A 17,390-nucleotide genomic window follows, 5' to 3' on the forward strand; every position below is an offset into this window, starting at 1 on the left:
AGGAAACACCATGGAAGTCCTTGCCAGACTACCCCATGGTTTTGGAGGCAATAGTCACATGGTGGTGGAAGGCTGCTGTCAACTTTCATCAAGCAACTACTGACCGTGCTGGACGTGGCCATCCTGCATGCAAGTGCCAACAGGTCAGTAGGCAGATTTGGAGGTAAGGAAGGTCAACTTTGAGTTTGCTTTCTCTATTATGAGGGAGATCTAGTTCCTGGTCAGATTCCAGCTCAGTGCCAGGTAAGTTTGTTAAGGGCCTAGGGAAACTTAGAGTCTGGTAGGGAAGTTTCAAAAGTGTCTAAATTATACCCTCTCTGGGCATAAGAGGAGCTGCCATGTACTCCAAAAATGAGTTAAAACATTCATAGCTACATAGGAACATGCACATCCTATGGGCTTGGCCTTCTCCAAGTAATGCCTTGGGAGAAGTCTAGCAGTTGGTCAGCCTTTCATATTAACTAACAAAGCCCTATTCCCATGTGACTGCCATTTTGACAGTGGAGTGAGAGATGAAGGGAAAGGACCTTTTTGCCAGCCTTTTTCTGCTGGTAGCTTCACTCACATCAGAAGGTATATAAAAGATACCCTTAAAATAGATGGAAGGGTTTAGGGTGGGGTGTCTTGTGCTTCAGGTACCAAATCCCTCATCATCCTGAAAAATGGTATTCCCATAAAGCTCCACTAGGATTGGTGTGTTAGTGTTGGACCCCTTGAAGTTGCCTGGTAGCCTGACTCATCTTTGCCTTTCCAAGCCTTTGAGTGTGGCTTAGGTCTCAGGATTTTTTTGGAGTTCTGTAGCTGCCTGAAGACACAAGTCGTGTTGGAAAGAAAAACAATAGGGAAAAGATGGCGTTGGTGGGCAGCCAGCCTGCCTCTCTGCATTTCATTGAACTAGGTGTGAAGCATGTTCATGGTTTAATTAAGCTGTGTTCTTTCCAAAATGGCAGGGAAACCTCAGGGAACATGAGGTGCAATAGCATGGATGTAATCAGACAAGATCCCATTGGAGTAATGTTTTTGTGTGTTGCTCCATACAGCAGGGACAGCCATTAGTGTGTTTACAAAAGTATCTGGTGCACTTGCCTCTCAGTAAGGCCCAACAAGCTTGCTTGGCCTCATGTTGCTTTCTGCCTAGGACGGGACAAGTGCACCAATGATTGTTGCCTAGAATTTTCCTACCCTAGTTGCAGTTGATGTCTTAAACCAGAAGGTGCCCCATAGACAAGATATCATTGCCAGCATTTAGGTGGAATCAAGTGACTTGGGCACCTGAAAAGAGGTCTGTAAAGCAGAGTGGCTCTGTTGAAGGGCTGGTGCTGTAAAGCTCTTTTGGTGGTGCAAGGAAAAGGTGTGTCTAGGCTTCCTATTCAAGCAGAGGGAAGGTTCAGATTGGCAGTTGGAGCAGAGTGGAGGGCAGACCCCTTTAATTTATTTTCAGTCGATTTAAAAATAATTCCTTAAATAAAAAAAATTAACACAGCTTCTGGTTTAGATAAACGCCACAGCTTCCCTCTTTGTACAGGCACTAGGTTGAATTGGAATTTAACTATGGAGCCAGTAGCAGGCGAACAAGAATGAGAGCTTCTAGGAGTGAAGAAGGAATGGCTCTCTGCCTTGGCCCTCAGATCCTAAGAATAGCAACTTCAGCTGGGAGTAGCAGCAGGAGATGGGATTTCTTTGCAAGAGAGCATAGTGGAAAAGTCTGTGCCTTTCTTTAGGAGCTGCCCTCAATCTCCAGCTGAAGCTGGTCTGATGGGAAGGAACCAAGCTCTGAACTGGAATCCACCTGCTGCCAGGAAGCAACTAATCAATCCTCATTGATGAAAGGTCCATCCCCAGGCTGCATCCACTTGTAAGATATATCTGCTACAGTAAGTCCAGGGCAACTATTTATACTGTACCCATAATAAATGAGACATGCAAGAAGTTGACCTGCCACCTCCACTGTTGTAGCCTCTGCTGTGGGCTGGTAGCTGCCGCTGGAGAAAAGCTTGGGTGGGCTTCACTGAGACAGCCAGGCAACAGGAGTGTGTGAAGAGCAGTGTGCTAGCAGAGGGTTAGACTCGTACTGTAGTGACGATAGCCACTAAAATAATAGTGCTTTTTACTTATCGCTAAGAGCTAGGTTTGATGTAGATCATTGTTTTAGAGGCAGTCAAGGGTTTGGTTGTCCATGTAAACTTTAAGAGGGAAAAAAACATGGCTTTGAGTAAACCACCAATGCATTGACAGCAGCTAGATTTTCAACAGGACTGGAGGTCAGCTGGAATTTAAGGGATGGAAACCTGCCACTTGGTACTTACAACATAGTGTTGCACATTAAACCTATCAAACAGGCTTATTTTGTATAGTGCTCATCCATTCTGTGATATTTTTATAGGCTGGAGCAAAGACAAGGTCTGTAGGCAAAGCAGCATGCTGTACGGGCCTTTCTGTGGATCCAAGCCACGACCTGTTGAAGCACACCATGCTGTAACTTCGCCAAGTACTTTAGAGGAAATAGCACATCTTAAGTGCCCTGAAGATTTAATCTAAATCACATTCCCAAACTAATGCTCGTGAGCTATCACTGGCATGCAGAGACTGGGCTGCTGCTGGCTCTTCCTCATTGCTGTCAGAGAGAAACCAATGTTTGGAAAGGGAGAGTAAAATGAAGTGTGATTAACAGAGCCAGACAGAGGGCTTGTCTTCATGTACAGCAGCACATTTGCACCGGTGCTGCTGTAGCACTTCAGTGAAGACACTCCTCTACCGATGGGAGAGCTTCTCCTGTTTGCATAGTTAATCCACCTCCCGAGGAGGCAGCAGCTATGTTGATGGGAGAAGCTCTCCCACCCAGGTAGCTCTACCTACACAGGAGGATTAGGTTGGTGTAACTGGGTCGCTCAGGGGTGTAGATTTTTCACAGCCCTGAGTGATGTAGTTATGCTAATAGAGGTCTGTAGTGTAGCCATGGCCTTAATACACAAGGCATCTAATACTGTTCCATGTACACAATTGCTACAGCTCAGAAACAAAATGTTCTGTGCAATTGGGAATAAGTTGTCAAAAGGTCCTTAAGATGCACTAAAGCTGTGGTCCTACTTAAATAACACCTCTGCCTACCACAAGGAGACAATATCATTTGACAGTTCAGGAAAGAATCTGGGAACTACTAATGTGAGAGAGGAACCTGGCTCTCAGTTCATATAGGGTGCTGGAGAAAAGTAGACACTTGGCAGAGGACAGCTCTAGGTACAGTATGACATGAGTCATTCCAGCATTGCCAACCTTGTTCAAAAAATTGTGAGCCATGATTGTAAACAGGTTGTATTCTCCTTTGCCAGCTGAACCTTTTGCTTTCACATCTTCCATTTTTTCTTTGCAAGAATGAGGGCTAGGAACTTTTTGAAAATGAAAGCTGAGCTTCTCACTTAGGTGAAGTCAGAATTTAGATGCTTGTTCCTATTTTTCCATCAGTCTATTGCATAGTGTAGGTTGCTCCTACTGGAATTTTTGTAGATAAATGACATCTCGTGGGAGAAAATGTGAACAGCAGTCCCTTCAGATGTAGGAGCTTTGCGTACCCTTTTCCTTCAAAATCAGGACTTTACTCTCATAACAGTGCTGAATATGTTCAGTGTTTGAAACTGGACACTATACTCCAGTTTAGGAAAGCAGATCTGGGTATCTGGCCCCTATGAATCTTGCCCATATGCTCAGGGTTTAGCTGATCACCATATTTGGGGTCGGGAAGGAATTTTCCTCCAGGGCAGATTGGAAGAGGCCCTGGCAGTTTTTCGTCTTCCTCTGTAGCATGGGGCACAGGTCTGCTCCTTGAAGTCTTTAAACCATGATTTGAGGACTTCAGACATAAGTGGGAGGTTTTTCGCAGGAGTGGGTAGATGAGATTCTGTGGCCTGCATTGTGCAGGAGGTCGGACTAGATGATCATAATGGGCCCTTCTGACCTTAGTATCTATGAACTCTGTGTGGCTCATTGCATGACTTTGTATAAGACACTGAAGTACACTGTCTAGGGTAGCTTTGGATTCATTTTTACTTCTAATTCCATGGAACTACCAGTTTTAAATGAAGCTGCTGCAGCATTTCCAGGCTGCTGCACTGGAGCGATACAGAGTGTGGTGAGGAGAGCCTGTCACAGAACGTACGAGGCCTTGGGTGTAACTAGTGTCTCTCCTATTTTTAAGCTTGTTAAATCTGCTGTTAACTTTAAAGCCCTCAGTAGGATGTTTGTATCCAATCCATCCGCAGTGCAGGTTATACTGTCATGCAAACAGTTTTCCTTGGGGAATTGAGGGTAGCAGTTACATTTTAACTGGATATTCAAAGATTGTAATGTTCTATAATTTTGAAATTCTAGCTGTCCATTGCTTGTACTTGTGAGATCAAAGATTTACAGCACATTTCTTACAGAATGATCGTTTTTTCTAGAGCACTTGAAAATCACTATGCACTTCCAGTGGCCCTTAAGGGAAAATTCTTGTTACCCATAACACCTGACTGAGGAATTATGGGCTGAATTGAAGTTTTTCGTTGCTCAAGGTAACAGAGAGGCGTTACTCTGCTATATAATCAACTAACTCCCGTCCAATGAGAACACATGCAAATATTTAATTCCTCATTGGTTGAAAAGTAGTAATTATTCGGTCTCTCTCAGAATGTTGATTGCGACATTGATTGTACCTAGAAGATGATCAGTGTTCCAAATATAAGCGTGGATACCAAAAGTTACGCTTCATCCTAAATAAAATTAGCCAGATTTTCAGACAAGCTGAACACCTACAACTTGCACTAATGTCAATGGAAGCTGGAGTTGCTCAGTCAGGCTTTTTTTTTTTTGTTAAGTGCTTAAATAAGAATTAAGAAAGCAGTTTTACTATCCAGGTTTGAAAGTTTAGGCTGCGGACCTTGGCTTTGGTTAATCTTTTCCTCTCAGGTCAGGTCTTAATACCTACTTACCCCTGTTACAGGTAAATAGGCACAAGTCCAGCAGCAAAGTCAGTGGCAAAGTAGGGACACTAACTGCAGTGTCCCGATTCCTTGCTCCTCCTAACAATGAGGCAATGTTGGACCTCAGTCTATTTCATGGCACATTCATTTAACTGGCAGTCCAGACAATGCCAATGCCTAATAAGTGGTTTTGTTCTCAGCTTTAGAGAAGACCCAGTGGTTAGTGTTAGGAAGGTGATTGACAGTTATACATTTCAATATTTTTTAAGCAGCAAAGCTAAATGAAGTGAATGGCTTATCACCTCCATGTCCTGTTAGTGATGGTACTTATTCCTTCACACTGGAGAGGTGAGCAAGTTGGTAAGGGTAGCTGTAACTGGTGGTTGCTTTGTTTGTATAAGAAAGTTTCATGTGCTGTTTGCCAGAGCAGGAGATATGCAGGTCATAAGCAAAAATACATTTTTACAAGCGGAGATATTTGCAGCAAAGTTCCCTTTTATTTTAATTAATTACAATAAAGCATACAATTTTTACGTACATTTTACATTTTCTACTGTGCTACCTAAAAGCTAGACTCCAATGTACACATGGCACACAAGTCTGGAGGCATTTGCTTCGAAGAGGAAGTGCCTCTAAATCAAAGCTGAGGCTTTACATAAAAATAGATTTTCCTTTAACTGTATTTCTAAAAAAATACAAAGTAAGGTGAGAAGTGGAAAGAAAGTGGAGTACTGAAGCAACAATCACTCCCAGGTTTGGATGCAGAAGGTTATTTTATCAGCTCATCTGTTGGTGGCACAAATGAAAGCCGAGTAAGGCAAACACTTCCTAAGGCAGTATCTTGTAAACATGAGCAAAAGATTTTTCTGTTCATCAGAAAGGGTCTCAAGGCATGTGACAAATCTGACATGTCCCATGCTCACCTGGAAGCCGACCCATTCTTTCTGCTGCATTCTAGTTCTGAAGAGATATCATGCTGCACTGTGAAATGTTAACTCATGGCAGGCTCTGAGAAAGGGTAGTATTCTCTCACCCTGCAGCAGTAAGACCTGCCATCACAAGAGGGTCCTGCTGGGTTGCATGGCCTTTGCCAGTGTGCTTCACCACCTGCAATTCTGGCATTGGTATCTTATTTGACTGTGTGTTAGCGGCATTCTGTGAATCCTCAAACAATCCTTGTTCAAAAGAATTTATTAAAAGTGTGAAATTGTTAGAAAAAAAATCAACCTAGTTTAAAGCCATGTTTATAAAAAACAGACTATACTTTCATTTGAATTGCTGCTGTGAACAGAAATGCTTTGATCCCAAATTAATTAGTGTGCATTATTACTCAATTGGCACCTCATAGCAACATATGTCATGAAGTGGTCGCAGTTTCCAAATCTGAAGGAAAAAAATAGTACTACTTGCTCTGGCAAATAAAGCATCTTCTCATGTCCGGACTTGGAATTTTCCTGCTTTTGTGATGTACTTGACACCTTTAAAAGGCTTGTATTTCTCTCCAAACATGTCAAGGCGATTTACTTTCAATCCTACACAAAGGGGAACATGAAGAGCAAGAGTTTACATTTTCACACTCGCCTCCCCTTGAAGTCTGGATAATCTGCTTTGGAAATGACGTGAGCAGAGGAGTTTAGTTCTTCCATCTAGCAAGCACTACTGTTCAGTTTGAATTGGTTTCTCTTCTAACCTTTCTTTCTCAGTTGATTTTTATGCCAGAAGGGATGACTGTAATCCTCCTTTAGGCTACGGCTTCTTAACCTGGCAGTGCGGCCACCCCATCTCTCCTATATTGCTAAGTGAGAGAGAGAGAGATCCTGGTACACAGACCCATTCTGACCTGTTGCATAGCACATTCTGTACAATAGCTACACCTAATAATTCCACCTCTCAGCTAAATAGGCCACTGGACTAAAGCAGAGCTTTTACAAAGACATCCACTCTTGCTTTAAAAGTTTTCAACCGATGGAAAACTACAGCAGCCCTTGGTCAATGCCAGCAATGGTTAGTTACCTTCACAGTTATAAGTTTGCACTTATTTCCAAGCTGAAGTTAATCACACCTTTTTGAAAGTCTTTCCTTAGAACTGAGGCCATTAATCCGGATTTGTTCAAGTCTCTAGTTATTCACATAAGCACTATACAGCATGCGGTCATTAGCAAACGCACGTTAGCACAGGTACAAGAGATGGAAAAAAACTCAAAATAGAGAGGGAACGTGTATGTCTCAAAAGGGCTTTGGCTGGCAACACAAATTTCAGCCGTTCAGTAAGCTTCGAGGTCAGCACTGTGGAGTCTAGAAAGTCCTCCGGATAGGCCAATGCAAGTTGAGCAGCGTTTCAGTAGGTGAGTGGCCTCCGCAACTGCACTGCAGCTCCAGAGGCTGTGCCTGAGTTGCCAGGTTTGATCATTTGCTATACACCTGACCACCACAGCATTCTGGAACCTCCCCAGGGAGAAGGTGCTTACACTACCACTGTCTTCTGCCCTTGCTAACCCACTGCCCTCACTGATCCTCATTCCCACCTCATTAGGTTGTAAGTAATGTTTTCTGCAAGTGTATAATCAAATATATAGAATACGCCTGAGTTAAGGTTGAAGCCCTGTTCCTGCAAACACTTGCTTATGGGAGTAACTTTACACAAATCCAATTGGTTTCACATACTTTGTTTGTAGGACTGGGGCCTGCAGGCTTAATTTTTCACCTCCATGGTTGTATTAACCCTGTAGCCTTCATGCTCTGAAACTAGGGGAGTTACTCTGAAGCTGATGGAGGCAGTTAAGAACTTTCAATGATTACCAGAGTTAGGAGGAGGAATAATTTCCCAAAATAAAATGGTCACTGATAATCAGGATGGGTTTTTTCTGTGCTAGGCCCACAGAAGTCAAAGACCTAAGGAAAACCATACTGCTGCACACTAAACTCTTCCTCGCCCTGCACCAGAGAAGTTCATGTATGTTCCAGGCAGAAGCCTGTGAAATGCCCACTATTTTGCCTTGGAAAGGCCATGAGAAATGATCCAAATCATCAAGATTTCACACTCTTCTACTTGCAAGATGAAACTGTTAGTGTTTCAAGGTAACTTCATCTGTTTGAATGAACTCTGCTTTGTGTTCTGCAGATTCACTGGGTCAGCAGCTCCAATTCAATGCTAGGAGACCCCTATTCCTACCTCCTCCAACCGTATTAGTTCTGATTAGTGCAGCTATCTCACCTGAAATAGCTAGTTGTTGTATCTTAAACTGAACATTTAGGCTGGGATTCTCCTCTGGCTTGGGGGCTCCAGATTGTAGATTCACTATGCCCTTAAGATTTGGTAGCTTTTGAGGGGTAATTTTGCCAATGTCCCAAGTTAACACCTAAAAAAAAAAAAGTAGTGAGTGAATTTTAGCAAATACTTTGTAAAGTTAATATCTAGCTGCTAGTTTGTGGGTTGGGCAGGGAAGCTAGTCTGTAGAAAAATATCTGGCAGCTTGACACCAGGTCTGGGCAGGACCCTTGCCTGGATTAAATCCAAAGTGAATCTGCCTTCCTGCTGCCAGATAAGAGCAATGACCAGGGGTCAGGAACCCTTAATGGGACCCATTTCCTTAGCAATGGTGCCTGATAAATAACTCAGATAAGTCAACAGGGCACGAGAGATAGGAGGGGAAGCAGCATAAAGCTAGCAGGTACCCAGGTAGGAGAGAATTGGAGGGGGTGGAGAGAAGGAAGAGGAGGGATTTGCAGTTAGAAGACCATCTGCATCACCAGGGCTTTATAGGTTCAATTGTTTCACATGACTGTTACTCTTTTAGAAGGAAAGATTAGTACAAAAGCCCTCATTTGGCCCTTCTCTCCAGTCCATTAAAGCTTTTAATGTACCAAAATTAACAGGACAAACCATACTGGCAAAAGGCATCAGACAAGTCAGCAGAGCTGTAGGAACAGGGTTTTGCGACTGCAGCCTGATCATACATTGAACTCAACAGGAGGTAGGAATGGACACAATGTGTGCTTGCCTGGCTCTACAGGGGCAGATCAAATGTCCTGTGGTGCATGATAGGCCAGCAGACTATTAAGGTAAATCAAGTTTTGGTTCCAAGCCATACACAGTCCTTTGGACACAATTTCATGTATCTCTGTACTAATACACAACAAGGTGTTACAGTAAGGGGAAGACAGCAAAATTTTCTGTCTTCTTCCCTACTTTTTATTTTGTCTCTTCCCAAATGAGTTTTCCTGAACGAGGGTAGAAAGGGACACTGATCATTTGCATGATTTTACCAACTTGAGAAGAACCAGAAGCTGGATGTGTAAGTAGGTTTTACTTGTGTTTTGGGGCTATTTGCTCCTTCGCCCACCTTCCCTTTCCCCTGGGGAAAGTTCTAGTATGTTTTTTCTGCCTTGGGGTCTCTTCACTTTGATTCGGTAGTTTATTTTCATTTTTAATCAGTCTGTTTCTTTGGGGAACTGTTGCTTCTTGCTCAAAGCAAGAGCTTACTGGCAACTTTCTGAGCTTACTGCTGCCCCAGGAAGTGACATGAAACATACAGTAGTGGGCCTTGGCCCAAACCCCATCCTACTACAATTGCTCTTAAGCTTCAAAGAAAACTTTGAGTTCTGGGTGTCAACCCCCATGTGCAAGAGTCATAAGTTTGAATATATCATTCAAACATAGTTCTGAGAAGCAAAATTATAGGTCAACTGTTTTCCATTACACTCCCTGTTTGTTTACAAAGGTTTTTCGGGTGGCATGAGAGCAACAGTAAACATACCCAAATCCACCCCCTCGTCTGCTACTTGCTGACCATTTTGCCTGTTGCAGCTAATGCCTGCCTGGTACTTGCTGTCTTGAGTTTAAAGTTCTGTTGCAGCAGTTACAAGTAAATGTCTTCTCACAGACGTTGGGGGAAGGGCAGGCACCACCAGTGAAACTGACACAAAGTGCGAACATGCATTAAACGAACTGGAAGTGTGTGGTTCTGTGGTCCCTTTTAGAATTATGGTAACACAGATACAAACTGTGGTTTCAAAGAGGACTGTGGCCCTTAAAAATTTACCAGAAAACATAATGAAACCAGAAGTTTTTTAGATCATCATAAAACTATACTGAATGGTTAAGTTTGTATTTTTGCTAGGGTACGTAAAGCACTCTAGAGTATGAAGCTCTCTCTTGATTTCTTTAATTTTGTCTGCATTGAATTTAAAGACAGAAATAAAACAGCTCAAGACTTACTTTAAGGACGGGATCAAATGTATAGCTGCCTTGCGTGGAAGTAAGGTTCATGTTTAGTACAGCTTTTGGCATATGAACCGTCACAATGACTCCTTCCACTGTCTTCCCCATATTCTGTTTAGGTCCAATTGTAACATCAAATCTCCCTGAAGAGCTGTTCTCCTTAAAACTGATTATGTGTTTCACATACACAGGAATTGCTACCAAGCTGAAGACAGAAACTGGGAATTAAAAGACTACTTCAGATGCATTAGGGCAAATAAAAGTACAGTTTGCAGAGGATTCTTATATCTATCATGGTGTTGGTAGGATAAATCAAAACCAATTTCTCTTGAAAGCAGAAAGTAATACTCTACTAAAAAAGATCCAAAGGGGGCGGGGGGGAGAGAATCAAAGTCCTTAAGTTAGTGGTTTGTAATGCAATAGCAAGTTCTAGTGGTGGTGAACCGTTTTACAACAATCATACAAAAAGGTACTTACAGGCAATCTGACTGGACACATTCTCACTTTTGCCTACATTAAAATGAAACCAAGCTTGAAGATAATTGCAGTTTAGTGGAGGTTTGTTTAAAGCCAGTGAAGATCAATGTACTACAGAGAGATAGCGTCTTAATTACAGAGCAGTTTCTAGCAATGGAAACATCAGGAGTTAAATCTTCCGTTACAAGCTAGTGATCTGCCCAGTTGAACAATCACAGCTGAGATGATATCAGCATCTCTGCCAAGAAGGGTTTATTTATGTTAGAAAAACTGTGACAGAGCATCAGATTAAATAAATCTCAGACAGCTACCCATGAACATGCATTTAGCAATAATGAGAATTCTAGTCATTAAATCATAAATCAGAGCAAATTGAGATGTTCATGAGATTATTCCAGGGCTTGTTTAGAGGGTGCATTAGCCCACAAGTGGGGTGTGGATTCCAGTGTGCACTACCATGGTGTGCACTAAATGGCCCATGTGGCACCTGCTGGTGTGTACTAAAAGCTCCCTAGGGAACATTAATAAATCCTGTTTGAAACTTTTAGTGCATGCCAGCAGGGTCCACACAGGCAATTGAGTGCACAACATCCTAGTCGGCACTAGAATTTGCTCCCCTCTTGCATGGGCTAACGCACTGTGCAGACAAGTCCTAAGTGAAGGCTGGATAGCGAACACAAAACTTACTTTTGGGAGCTCACACGGTAGGATATCAGTCTGAAGTTGCCGTCTGGAGGAATAAATGAGAGCACTCTTTCAGACTCCCAACGCTTGAACCGAATACAGGGATGGAAACTGACATCATCCAGAAGCCTTGGGTTCTACAGGAAGCAAGACAGATGTAAGCTTCTCCCACATCTGGTGAAGGTTTGATATCAGTTGGCTCATTCCTTCCTTCCCATTCCAGCCTCCTAGCTTTGCTGCTGCAGAGAGGTGTTAGACCAGAGATGGGCAAACTATGGCCATGGGGAACCTCCTGCCCAGCTCCTGAACTCCTGGCCCGTGAGGCTCACCCCCAGCCCCTCCCCTGCTGTTCCCCCGCAGCCTCAGCTCACTGCACCGCCGGTGCCATGCTCTAGGCAGTGAGGCTGCGAGCTCTTCCAGGCAGCGCAGCTGCAGAGCTGGCCTGACCTGGTGCTCTGTGGTGCGCAGTGGCGTGACTGGCTCCAACCGGGTGGTACGGCTGCCTGTCCTGGTGCTCTGGGCGGCGCAGCTGTAGCGTCGCCAGCCACCGGTGCTCCAGGCAGCGTGGTAAGGGGGTAGGGTGGGTTGGATAGAGGGCAGGGGAGTTCAGGGTGGTGGTCAGAGGGCGGGGATGTGTATAGGAATCGGGGTGGTTAGAGGGCAGTGAGTTTAAATGGGGCAGGGGTCTTGGGGGGGGGTGAAGTCAGGAAGGAGGGTGGCGGTGGGGGGGCAGCCAGGGAGAAGGGGGGGTTCTAACTCTGCTAGAAATACAACACAAAACAGTTACATTTAGATGGCCAATTGCACTGCTAGGTTTACCATGAATGAAAGAGAAAGATCAGGCATTCCTGACAACTTAATGCAGGAATCAATGACACCTTGAATTTCTGCAAAGACTGTGGAACCTGGAAAAGTAGTGTGAGAGAGAGATGATTTAGTATACTGTGGTCAGCTTACCAAATATAACAGGAGGTGCACTAAAGAGGACATAAATGCATCATATACAATGGTGCAGATATCACTAGGTTTAGCACCCAGCTATGCAAACAAAGTATCATTCTTGTTACATGTGTCACAGAAGGCTTGCTGGGGTATATCAGCTGCAGCAAACAATTGTTCAGGTCCCACCCCAGTTGATTATTGCTTATCACACAGGATTTGCTACATTGAACATTGCTGTGTCTAAACAGGCATCCTGTCCGTAGCAGTGGTCAATATGTGTTTGAGAATGTTGTGACAATCTATAACCCTATGTTCACCTCTTTTACAAGACTGATAAATTCTGTCTGAAGCATGCCTTCTGAGGTATCATTTGACAACTCATAATTTGCTGATCATAACTGTCCTGGTAAAATGTGTGGCAACACTGTATGTAAAGTTATAAGATTTTACTGTATGATATTACTAAAAGCAGTCACAAACCAGTTCCTCAGTGACAAAAGGCAAACTGATGCCTCAGCCAGATGTCAACAAAATTAAATAGACCATCACCTGGTTAATTGGCCATTTTTGGGCAGGAAAAAGGGTGTGAGCAAGAAATTTACATCTTGGTAAAGAAACAGCTGGAGGTTCCTGTCCCCATAGACTGTCTCCTGAACCCTAGCTGGAGAGGATTCTCAAAGAAAAGGGTAAGTATAAAGAATGGGGAACAGATGCCATGGGCAGAAAGAAAGGGAGAAATGATTTGGGGCAATACCACTACCTGAAGAACAAAGAAACAGCTTTGGATTTAGGGAGGAATCCTGTATGAAAGAAATTCAGCCACCAGTCTGATAGAACATGCGAGAAACTTTTTGCTTTGAATTCACTTAGCTTGCTAAAGTTAGATATTAGTTGTGTTCTTACTTTTTATTTTTTTGTAATCAATTCTGGACTTGTATGCCTCATTACTTGTAATCACTTACAAACTATCTTTCTGTAGCTAATAAACTTGTTTTATCTAAACCAGTGTGTTTGGATTGAAGTGTTTGGGAAACTCCATTGGGGATAACAGGATTTGTGAATATCAAAGTCTATAAATAAAAATGATGGACTTTAGATGAGCTTGTATCATCCAGGAGAGGGCTGGCTAGTACAAGATACACATTTCTGGGGAAAGTCTGTGACTGGGAATTAGCTGGTAATTCAAGAGCGGTTGGCTGTAGCACTCAGACAGTATAACTGGGAGTGATTTATTGGCTGGAAGCTGTGTATGAGGAGACCAAGAGTGGTAGCTCTCATAGCGAAACACTGTAAAAGGCGCCAGAGGCTGGAGAATTGATGGGATCAGCTGTTCAACAGTCGAAATTGTACCCTGGGTAATGTCACATATGAAAGCTTCTCCCCCCACCATTCTACTCCTAATAAGTTGTGCAGTGTTGTATATGGAGGCTGAAGCAAGACAAAAAAACATGTGATATGCACAGGTGATCAGCTCTTGTCAGGAAACACTTGCCTGGATTATCCTTGGCTTTCATAGATTGCCATGTTGTGGGTTACTCTCACTGTTTAGTGAAATAAGTCTCTTACATCTGTCATGTCTTGACAGACAAGGCAAGACCATGAGATTTCTTATCTAGCAAGCAACTGCTTCCTTAAATGCCCCACGGGAACAAAAAGGTCTTGAGTCTTTAATGGAATGCTGGGCTTATGTAGCCATAAAACAGAAGAATTAATTGGGGGGTGGCAATGCAGAAGCTACTGTTCACTCATTTTGAAAGGGGCCAGAAGAGAGGCAACTTAGGCTAATATTTACATTAGTGACGTGCCTGAAGAGGAAGAGATACCATTTCAAATGGACATGATTTGAGAGTCTCTGTGTAAAATGAGGCAACATCCTATGCTATGGAAGGATCCTCATCAGCTGCAGACATTCTAATGAAGTCTAGGAGTCTCTCAAGAAAGTCAGATCCTTTGAGGAACTCAATGTGAACTGCTCAGTACTAGTGAAACGACATAGGATTCAAATAGTCTCAGACTTTGCTGGAAGAGGGAGCCATAATGGAAGTACAGATGGCAGTTTTGTGATACCATTACTAACTGGGTATACCTATTATATTTTTTGGATGGCATTGAGCAAATTAGGTGCAATCCATATTATGTATCAAGGTATTCTGACTGTCATGCCCCCGCATTCAATATTTCAGCCTTCATCCTGCCTGGCTACTTGGAAAAGAACATTCTCTCAATGTTACACAGAGGCAGATAATGGGGAAGCTGGAGAGTGACAACTTTTGTCCTGCTCATACGGTGAGGAGCCTTGAACACAAGGATGAGTTGTTAGCATAAAAGAATAGTGGACATAAAGATCACAGACCAGCTAAAGCTTTGGCCTTAAAGAAATATTTTCCCTTTAATAACTGTAAGAAAGTACCAATAGATAAACCATAATTATCTAGATGCAGATACTTCTTGCAAATCAAAAGCTTGCCGAGTAAGTGGCCCAGGCCATATTGCTATTATGAGATTAAAGAAATAGGTTTGTGCATGGTATTTCAAACTGGCAACATAACTTATTTGTTATGTATAAGGCAGCCAGTTAGACTGCTTGAATTCTCTCTAAACAGCACGAGCTAAACAGAATGTTGAAATGTCCTTTGACAAGCACATCTACGTTGACAAGACATCTTACCTGATTTGTCTATAATTGCATCTATTTCTTCAATTACATCAAAATAGGCTTCGTTGTTTGTGTACTTTACCACTGCTCTGCGCCAAGGAATGTTGGACAGCTGTCCAGTGGGAAGTGTTTCACCCATATTGCTACTGCCTGGGAAATGCAGACAATTCAAACAAGCAATCCGTTAGAAGGTTTCTTCCAGATCCCACAGTTATGCACCAGAATAAGACAAACCCAGGAACCACAAATTATAAATATCAGGATTTCCTTAATTGGATGATCCAGAGTCACATTTTCTGAAAGAGTCCTTTCTGACAGTGCTCTACCCTGCATTCTTTGCACCTCTAAATATTTGACCTGAGTCAGCAGGAGCTTTTAGGGTGCTAACAACAATGCAAGATTAGTGATTTAGGAGCCAAAGTCGCTTAAGGCACATTTGAATATTTTACCCTCTTGTAGTCAAAATTTGGATAGAAAAATGGTTCTTAACCTTAAAGGTAAATATAGAATAATAGAAGTATAGGACTGTAAGGGACATAGAGAGGTCATCGAGTCCAGTCCCCTGCACTCGAGGCAGGACTAAGTAATAACTAGACCATTTCTGACAGGTGTTTGTCTAACCAGTTCTTAAAAACCTCCAAAGACTGAGATTCCACAACTTCCCTAGGCAATTTGTTCCAGTGCTAACAGTCAGGATAGTTTAGGAAGTTTTTTCCTAAAGTCCAACGTAAACCTCCCTTGCTGCATTTTAAGTCCATTGCTTCTTGTCCTATCCTCAGAGGTTAAGGAAAACAATTTTTCACCCTCCTCCGTGTAACAATCTTCTGTGTACTTAAACTATTATGTCCCTTGTCAATCTTCTCTTCTCCAGACTAAACTCAGTTCATTCAATCTTTCCCTCACTGGTCGTGTTTTCTAGACCTTTAATAATTTTTGTTGCTCTTCTCTGGACTTCGTTAAATTTGTTCACATCTTTCCTAAAACGTGGCACCCAGAACTAGGCAACAATACTCCAGCTAAGGCCTAATCAGTATGGAATAGAGCAGAAGAATTACTTCTCGTGTCTTGCTTACAACACTCCTGCTAATACATCCCAGAATGATGTTTGCTTTTTTTGCAATAGTGGTAACAGTATTGACTCATATTTACCTTATGATCCACTAACCCCCAGATCGCTTTCCACAGTACATCCTCCTAGGTAGTCATTTCTCATTTTGTATGTGTGTAACTCAGAGGTTGGCAACCTATGGCACGCATGCCAATTTTTAATGGCATGCTGCTGTCTGTCGGACCTGGGCAGACAGCAGCGTGCCATTAAAAATCCTGCCCGGCCCACCCTTTTCCACCCCCCCGCCCCCGCTCTCTCCTTGCAGGGCAGACAAGCTTCCCCCTCCCCCAGCCTCTTCCCCCAGCGTGCTGGGTTCCTGCCCCTCCTTCTCTCCCTCCTTGTGGCAGATCAGCTGATGGCCCTTGCTACAGGGACCTTGGGGAAGAGGGTGGAATCAGGGCATATCCCCTCCAGTCCCCTGCCGTGAGCCGCTCAGGGCAGGGAGCTGGGAGCACCCCCACCCCACACCCCCAGCCCTCTGCCCTGATCTCTGCACCCCCCTCACACATACCCAGCCTTCTGCCCTGACCCCTGCATCCCCCTCACACACACCCAGCCCCATGCCCTGACCCCTGCACCCCCCTCACACCCCAGCCCTGTGCCCTGACCTCTCCACCCCCAACAACCCCAGCCCTGACTCTGGCAACCCCCACACATATCCAGCCCTCTCAGCCCCCTGCCCTGACTCCTGCACCCTCCTCACGCCCCCTGCCCTGACTCCTCCACGCCCCTTACATACCCCCCCCCACACTCCATGCCCTGACTCTTGCACCCCTCAAATCCCCACTCCCACCCTGAGCACTGAACGGGAGCTCCTGCACACATTCCCCCCCACATTCCCACCTGCACCCCTCGCACCAAATGGGAGCTGCCCAGGTAACCGTTCCACACCCAAACCTCCTGCCCCAAACCTGAGCCCCCTCCCTCATTCTAGCTCCTGGCCAGACCCTGCACCCCAACCCCCAGCCTGCTTCACCCCCAGCCCTGTTCTCAGCACACTCCCACCCTCATCTCAGTGCAGAGAGAGAGAGAATGGCTAGAACCAGGGAGAAGGCAGATACCCACTCTACGTGGGCAGGCTGGGATCCCAGACTGGCAGCGGGCTGAGCGGGGCCGACAGCCGGGACCCTGGCTGGCAGGAGCTGGCGGACGGAACCCCAGACTGACAGCAGGCTGAGCCACTCAGCCCACTGCCAGTCTGGGGTCCTGGCCACCGGCCCCGCTCAGCCCACTGCCAGTCTGGGGTTCTGGCTGCCTGCCCCTTGCCAGCCGGGGTCCTGACTGCAGGCCCCGCTCAGCCCGCTGCCGGCTTAGGTGAGCGGAACCCCAGGCCGGCGGCGTAAGATG

The 17,390-nt window shown here is 44.4% G+C and overlaps 1 protein-coding gene across 4 annotated transcripts in view; it reads right to left on the reverse strand.

Annotated features, from left to right (window-relative positions):
• Positions 1–5,430: 5,430 nt before the first annotated feature.
• AP3M1 (adaptor related protein complex 3 subunit mu 1) overlaps positions 5,431–17,390 on the reverse strand; it is a gene marked incomplete at its 5' end in the record, with an annotated part of 45,025 nt that continues 33,065 nt past the window's right edge. For all 4 annotated transcript variants that reach the window (XM_084634810.1, XM_084634809.1, XM_084634811.1 and 1 more), the window contains 6 exons: positions 5,431–6,487; positions 8,170–8,314; positions 10,174–10,381; positions 11,341–11,474; positions 12,157–12,242; positions 14,948–15,085. In XM_084634810.1, the coding sequence (XP_084490936.1) occupies positions 6,387–6,487; positions 8,170–8,314; positions 10,174–10,381; positions 11,341–11,474; positions 12,157–12,242; positions 14,948–15,085 (812 nt within the window). In that variant the 3' untranslated portion in view covers positions 5,431–6,386. The remainder of the gene's footprint in view (positions 6,488–8,169; positions 8,315–10,173; positions 10,382–11,340; positions 11,475–12,156; positions 12,243–14,947; positions 15,086–17,390) is intronic.

This window comes from Lepidochelys olivacea, assembly GCF_965140295.1.
Source record: "Lepidochelys olivacea isolate rLepOli2 genome assembly, chromosome: 7".
Taxonomy (NCBI): Eukaryota; Metazoa; Chordata; order Testudines; family Cheloniidae; genus Lepidochelys; species Lepidochelys olivacea.